Genomic DNA, 7,961 nt, shown 5'->3' on the forward strand with positions numbered 1-7,961 from the left:
TCGTCCCGTTTCTCTTAATCTGACCAATAGGAGTTGAGAGTTTGGATAAAAGGCGGGACATTTAGGAGAAACAGCCAATCAGAGCAGGGGTAAGTGATCCTAGCGTCATAGCTTGGTTGCAGTGCATCCATGTGGGGCTCAGTGTTGAGACAGAGTTGAAGTTTTTCTGTCTGACACGTTTTGCTGCTCGTCCCCGTGTCTCATCATGTCTTCGTCCTTCTTCATCAAGAAGAAAGAAAACGCCAAAGTCAAGAAACACGCAGAGGCGCCAAAACGGAAGGTGAGAGAGCGTGGGGTGTTAGCACGTGCTGCTCTAACGCATCACACACTGCTGAGTTTGTGAGTGTGTGAGTGAGTGTGTGTGTTATTATTTATTATATGACATTACAAACCCTGTGTGTGTTCCTCCTCCTTCTGCAGGCTGATGTGGATGGAAAGAGTAAAGTACGAGCGAAGAAAGCCAACTCCAAATACAACGAGGAGATTTCCAGCGACTCTGAGGCTGAGAGGTTGTTGCTTCATTTGATTTTATTTTATAGGGGAGTCCTGGCCAAGACTGACAGCAGCACACACTTGTTGTGTGTGTTGGACAAATTGCTGAAATCTATGGTCAATGGTGAGGTCAGGAAGGAAGAAAGTATTCAGGAGCCTCTGATGTCTTATGTAGTATTTACTGAAGCTTGGCCAAGGAGACACTCTCAAAGTACATCAGAGCTGATGTGCTCATGCTGGTGGATAGACTTTAAACCTTTACAGATAATACTAAAAATACTACACGCCCAGAAATACTCAAAGAGAGTGTAGTTACCCATGTTTGTGTTACTGTCAGCACATTCTAGTCTGGAGCCACTGTTTGTGTGTTCAGCTACCTGTTGTGTCTAGGAAGGCAACATAAGGTCTCTTCAATCCTGGTCACCACAATGTTGAGATAGGTTGGCACCTGTTGTCCTAAAACAAAGCCAAAAAACTACTACTGCTACTACTGCTACTGCTACTGCTACTGCTACTACTACTGCTACTACTACTGCTACTGCTACTACTGCTGCTGCTACTACTACTACTGCTGCTACTACTACTGCTGCTACTACTACTGCTGCTACTACTACTACTGCTGCTGCTGCTACTACTGCTACTACTGCTGCCGAGGACCTGAAGGCCAACGCGTGACCCCGTGTAACCTAAGGATAGAAAATTCCATAACAAAACTAAGAACAGGTCAAACCAAACCACATGCAAAACACACAGACAATATTACAACACATAGTGGTCTAAAATGGTAAGAAGTACAATACAAGCCATGAAATCAACAACAACACCTCTATGATTCATTCTCTTTCTTTAAATATGGATTTAAGGGGCTGTCGGTAGCGTAGTGGGTTAAGCGGCCGCCCCGTGTGTGGAGGCTATAGTCCTCGCTGCAGCTGGCCCCAGTTCGATTCCCGCATCGGACGGCTAATTTACTGCGTGTCACTCCTCCTCTCTCTGCTTCCTGTCTGTCTTCAGCTGTACTATCAATAAAGGCATAAAAGGCCAAAAAAATAATCTTTAAAAAATATATGGATTTAAAAGAGTTTGGATCTTTGAGTTTTAAAACAAACGCCCTCTTCCCTCGCTCAGTACGAACATTTGGTCCAGATAAAATATGAAAGTCCCTTGAAGGCAGCGGATATTGTCCCATCACACTTTCTAGAAATAAAAGAACAGAGACATGAGGGAAGCAACCAGAGAATCGCCTTGTATATGAAATGTACCAGCCTGTGGGGTTGCTAAACAACGGCTATCCTACCTAATTTCTGACGTGCAACGACAACGTTAAAACCCTCTACTTTAAAGCGCAGAACTAACCCGTTGTTGTGATCTGTGTTTCTTGCTGTGCAGTCATGAAGGGACCAGGAAAAGACAATCCAATGAAGAGCACGAGTATGAGGAAACGCCACAGGAGAAGAAGCTCCGATTAGCCAAACTTTACCTGGACCAACTGAAAGAAGAAGGTAGGCTTGTAGTCATATATATCTATGTAACGTAGAGTTCTAACTAAGTTATTATACTTTATGTATTCATTCATTGTGTGATCTGATCTCGTCAGAGGAGAAGAAGGCAGAAGACGACTCATTCGAGACCGATCTGATTGCGGGAAGACTTCAAGAAGAAGTGGTAAGAGTGTCTTCTCTATTAAAGGATGAATGTTGATGTGGCGCACTCATTTTTCATCATCCCCTGACCACTACCACCACCACGCCTCCCTGTACAGCCTGAAAAACAGATCTGCAGATACATTGCATGTCTGATAAAAGTACTGTAACTTCAAATGGAGGGAAACAAGTTTTCTAAAGCACCAAACAACCATGAAGTAATCATGAATTTTGTTCCCGTTTGGTCGCGTTATACTCTTAATTCTAGGTGTTGTTACTCTGTTGTGTTGTCTGCTTTGAACGTAACATCACTACCTGCCGCCTCTGCATGTTTTTGCCAAAAAGAAAAACATTTGTCAAGCTGATTCACAGGGAATATTCTCCTAGAGTGAAGATACTGTTTTAATCTGTCACGAAGCATCAGGTCTCTTTTGGACTGTTCCAGGCATCTGAAACCAAACCCACGTCCTTGATCTTAGACACAGGCATTCATTTTGGATTTGCTATGTTAGATAAATTACCATCTATGTTATTGATCTTGCTGTGTATGTGATTTTCCCCCCTCAGCTTGAGCAAAAAGGAAAGCTTCAGCGGTTTATTGCCAAAGATGTAAGTACAGGAATCTTTAACACTCCAATACATGTCCAGTATTTAAGTGGAACCAGCAATTTATAAACAGAGTCGCCTTTTTTATTAACTTACCATTCTGTTTTTTAGCTCATGCCACCAGATGCTTCAGAGATCAGAGTGCTAAGAGGACACAAACTTCCAATTACCTGTCTGGTCATCACCACTGATGAGAAGTACATCTTTTCATCTGCCAAAGACTGCTCCATCATTAAATGTTGGTATACCTTTAAAATCCCCAAACACTTTGTTTTCATACTTCAGAGAAGCATGCCGAGTCTTTTTGCTGAGACAAATACTCTGATTTGGCAGTCTCAGTTCAGTGTTTTTTATTATGACTTCAGGGGATGTTGAGAGTGGGAAGAAACTGCACACAGTACCCGGTGGAAGGAAAGGTACAGAGGATCGACATGTTGGACATACTGCCCATGTTCTGTGTATGGCCGTGTCATCAGATGGAAAATACTTGGTGAGTATCTCCCACCTTGTCCTGTTTTTTGATAGTTGTAACCTGCATATTGTAACAGAAGCCTCTTTTTTTTAGGCCACTGGAGACATGAACAAACTGATCATGATCTGGGAAGCAGAAACCTGTAAACATCTATATAAATTCACAGGACACAAAGGGCCCGTGTCGGTACGTTCACACTTTTCCTTTCTGAGCTGCATGGTATAACTCGGGGAACATCGCCCTGCACTGTAACTCTGAGATCCTTCTGTGAATCATAACAAATGTATTTTATTTCTCAGGGTCTTTCATTCAGAAAGGGGTCTCATGATCTGTACAGCGCCTCTCACGATCGCTCAGTCAAAGTGTGGAACGTGGACGAGAACGCATATGTGGAAACTCTGTAAGTAACTAATCAAACGAAAAAAGATTGGACCGCCAAACAGTTCTGTTTATTTTATATCCTTTAACTTTCATTGTGATTCACTGTAGCTTTGGGCATCAGGACGCCATCACAGGACTGGACAGTCTGAGCCGTGAGCGTTGTGTGACTGCGGGAGGAAGGGACCGCTCGGTCAGGGTTTGGAAGATAGCCGAGGAATCTCAGCTGGTGTTCCACGGCCACCAGTGAGTCTCTTTCTGTCTTTCCTCTGGTGTTTCTGTGTCTCACTGTTTACAATGTTTAGTCCAGATGTGAAGACATGGTGAGTTGCACTGATTAATTAATAGACACATCTTAAAATGGAGAAAGGATTTTACTTTTTAATGATTATTTTTAAAAAAGTAGTGAGGTGATGATGTAAAAATCAATCCTAATCTTAAAGTTTTTTCGTCTGTATGCCTACCACAGAGGCTTTTGCTTAAACCTTATAGAGTGTATTGATTTATACATGTAATTATTGATTAGTGCACAACTCTAAATAGTGTTAAGTTGTCAGAATATATAAGAATACATAAATCTTAAAATGCCCTCATGTTTATTCCTTTTGAGAGGGGAAAAATATCTTGAAACACAGGCATAAGCACAGAAAATATTGATTTAAAAAAAAAATAAGATCATGTGTTGCATTGTTCCAACGGCTTCTTAATCTTTAGGTCCGGTCAGCTAGTATAGTAGTTGGGTTGATTATTAGTAAACTAATTACCAAAAAAAACTCAATTGGCAAACCAACAGTCACAAAGAGTACATACAGAAACTATTTAGTCTATATGTAGTGATAGGGAATGAGTGATTTCAGACATGGATTAATTTCAGTCACTGTAACACAACTCTGACAGTGGTGGTTGCTACTAGCAACCAGCACTCAACTGAAACTGCCGGTGGCAGAATATAGAGTCGGTATAGATTTATAAAAAATGGACATTTGATGTGTTGTGACGTTTTTCTGTACCTCCTTTATTTTATTGTCGTTTAAATGTCCATCAGCTTTTCCTCGGTCACCAAAAATGATTAAATAATCCTCCAACTTTGGGATAACGGAGTAGTTTTATATGATTCTGCAGAATTCAGAGAGCAGTTGATTTCATCTTAATGAGTCAGTCAGATTTGTTATGTAGCACAAACACTTAAATATTGACTTGTAAATCATACAGTTCCTGTAAATATACAGTTAGAGATTCATTTCATCTGTCATTCCGTGTTTCTGCAGGGGTTCAATCGACTGTATCCAGCTCATAAATGAGGAGCACATGATAACAGGAGCCGACGATGGGTGAGACAGTTGCAGCTTTTTACGGGGGCCTATTTTCTTCAGTTTCACTTGGTTTTGTTCCAGGATCTAATCACGTTAACAGATTCAGGCATGGTTTCTCTTACGTGCCCTTTCTCAATTTTCCATACGACCTCAGCTCCGTGTCTCTTTGGAGTGTCAACAAGAAGAAGCCTCTCAGCACAGTGAAGCAGGCTCACGGTTGCCATGGCGACGAAGGGCTGGAGCAGCCTCATTGGGTGGCTTCGGTAGCGGCGCTTCAGAACTCGGATACCGTCGCCTCAGGTGCCTCTGGCTGTGAGAGTCCTTACCAGCTTCTTACTATCAGCGATACATATTTAATGCATAACACATTAAATTAAATCCTTCAAAGTTGTCTCGTATAAATGCAAATTGAATCCAGGTGATTAATAAACTTGGTCCTACTACACAATCAGAATCAGAAATACTTTAATAATCCCAGGGGGAACGTAGCAGATAAGTAGAACAGCTGATGCACTTTGCTAAGCTGTACTTAAGATGTCTGCAGTGACATAAACTCACAATGGGTCTTTTCTACAGGCTCACACAACTCACAGGTGCAGCTATGGAAGTGTGGACAGAATTACCGCAGCCTGGAGCCTCTGTTCAGTGTACCAGTGGTAAGCTCTTACTTCCTTCACTCTCTTGGAAATGGTAACATTTACATGCGATGTGTTTCCATACACATTATTTACAGCTACCACAACTGACGTCTCTGCTTTCTCTCTCTCAGTCCGGGTTTGTCAACAGCCTGAAGTTTTCAAGCTCCGGTCAGTTCTTGGTGGCAGGAGTTGGACAGGAGCACAGGTAACTGAACTAATGATCATGTTTCCATAGAAACTGTCTGTAGGGTTCTTACGAACTACTAAATGTCAGTGCAGGTTCACGTTCAGGACATAAAACGTCCACTAGATGGCAGTGTTAATTTGTCTCAGCCTCTGTCACACCTTCAAGTTTTTCCAAGTGCAGCTTCACTTCGATCAACTTTTCTTGAAGGATGTGATTTGAATTTTGGGAGATAAGATTAGATGATTGAAAGAAATTTAAGAGCAGTTATTCACAGTGGCAATGTATTCGATTAGATTATATCGATGGATAATGCCTCATGTCTGTCTGATAATTATTATTTTTTTTTTTTTTTTTCATTGAGGTATTTTCTCCTTCACATTAGGAAGGAGAGGGTGAGTCGAGGTCATAGTAGTTAAAAGAAAAGCGTCAACCAGTAGTGAATTCAGTACAGAACCAGTAAGAGAACAAGTAACAGAGATATAAAGTATATATCTCAGTAGATATTTCTGTTTGCTATAAGAGTTGTGATGCTGAACCCATCCGGTCTTACCATACTGGTAGATATCTTGTCTGTAGCCATATTTTATGGTACACATAGCCAGCTCACTTTATGCTGAATATAACATAAGTATTATTATACCTTATTAGTGACCTTTGATTGGGGCACATCTATAGAAATTTGACTTTAATTGGATTCCAAACAATTCATAATGTGGTTGAATCCAAATTATAAATTCATTATGAAGTTTTCTGCTGCCTAAAGTTACTCTAGTACTAAAAGTTCCAATCACAGTTGACCATATAACCTGAAGGCGAAAGTCAGGAACGTCTGTAATTACATTTTTAACAACCTGTCTCATCAGTCCAGACCAGGACCCGGATCTAAACTTGAGTTTGAAATTTTATGATTCCACACACATTTTAAAAATTGAGTGTCCCTTGCTCTGATTTGAACGTCTAATTGAAATGGATTGAATAATCTAAAAATGGCAAAGAAGAAAGTATTGTAAAAGAAGTCTTTTGGCTTCAGTTTCATTTTCTTTGTTTTAAAATTGATGATGATGATGTTTGTCTGTATTGATGACCCTCTGATTGGAAGATTTTGTTTTTTTTTCTACAGGTTAGGACGATGGTGGAGAATAAAAGAGGCCAAGAATGGGATCTATATTATTCCTCTTAAAAGGAAACTCCCTAACCCGGAGGAAGCCAAGGTGACTGAATGAATAGTGGACTGTTAAATGTCTTATTTTGTAAATTAAAGGTTAAAAAACTGCCTACGTGACATGTTTTTTTTGTTTATCCTCCTTTTGAGCGAAAAACATCTTCACAGCTTAAACAGCTTTAGTGAAGGTGGGCTCGCTGGATTAGGCTGCAAGTGAGAAGAGATTGTTTTATAAGAGTCTGTACATCCTGTCTGAGCATGTCTTAGGACCCAAACTTGTTTTTTAATCATTTTTTACTCCTTTTCATTTGAGAATTCTGCTAAAAGTTTCTGTGAGAGTATCTGTGGGGCAAAATTAACATCATTTTTTTTTTTAAAGAATCATTAGGCGCTTAAGAAGAAATATTGCAGGGATAAGTTTGGGCTTCACCCTGGCCAACATCATCATGGTAACTGCTTTTCTCTGTAGGTTATTATCAGCCTGTCGGAGCCAAACATAAGTTTTGCAATTAACTCTACAGGAGAATAATTTATCTCTCTCGCTAGTGGACCTGCAGAATTGTCTAAATCCTGTAATATTTGCAGAACAGTGTAACAAGCAATAAAAGAAACTGTGCAGCTAAAACAGTTTATACCAAATGTCAGGTAGCTCGTGTTATGTGACTGAAGGTACCAAATAATAATACTAATAATATAAAATTTGCAGTGTTACTAATGTGCTGAAATCTTTTAAGTACATTTTTAAAAAAGTGATTCAGCATAACCATGGAGATAGGAATGTTATATTGGAGGTGATGATTAATGTCTTATTAACACTGTAGTGATTAAACCTGTTTAGTTGTACTGTATTTGCACTTTGTTCAGTTTTCCTGCAGGTGTCCTCTTTGGCTTTCATGTGTTAGTTACTCTTTTATCAGTTTGTATATAAATGTTAAAGGAAAACACCATTTCTGCCATATATTCCACTTTTTACAGATAAACATATTGACAATGACATTTCATTTTGTAATTCAAGTCACTTAGGGATGGGCTACAAGGTTTACTTAATGTACATTTAACCTATAAAAACAGAC

General features: G+C 39.9%; 1 protein-coding gene across 2 annotated transcripts; it reads left to right on the forward strand.

Annotated features, from left to right (window-relative positions):
* The first annotated feature begins 85 nt into the window (after positions 1–85).
* On the forward strand, positions 86–6,999 carry rrp9 (ribosomal RNA processing 9, U3 small nucleolar RNA binding protein). 2 transcript variants are annotated; one of them, XM_010732795.3, is made up of 15 exons: positions 86–280; positions 421–509; positions 1,879–1,991; positions 2,087–2,154; positions 2,700–2,741; positions 2,850–2,976; positions 3,104–3,228; positions 3,304–3,396; positions 3,510–3,610; positions 3,700–3,834; positions 4,857–4,919; positions 5,056–5,213; positions 5,478–5,557; positions 5,671–5,744; positions 6,847–6,999. In XM_010732795.3, the coding sequence occupies exons 1-15, from the start codon at positions 206–208 to the stop codon at positions 6,947–6,949; spliced, it is 1,446 nt and encodes a 481-aa protein (XP_010731097.3). In that variant the 5' UTR covers positions 86–205; the 3' UTR covers positions 6,950–6,999. The 2 variants fall into 2 exon arrangements, with proteins under 2 accessions (XP_010731097.3, XP_010731098.2); XM_010732796.3 differs by having other exon boundaries at positions 5,056–5,201.
* Positions 7,000–7,961: the final 962 nt, after the last annotated feature.

This window comes from Larimichthys crocea, chromosome VI (genome assembly GCF_000972845.2).
Source record: "Larimichthys crocea isolate SSNF chromosome VI, L_crocea_2.0, whole genome shotgun sequence".
NCBI classification, from domain to species: Eukaryota; Metazoa; Chordata; class Actinopteri; family Sciaenidae; genus Larimichthys; species Larimichthys crocea.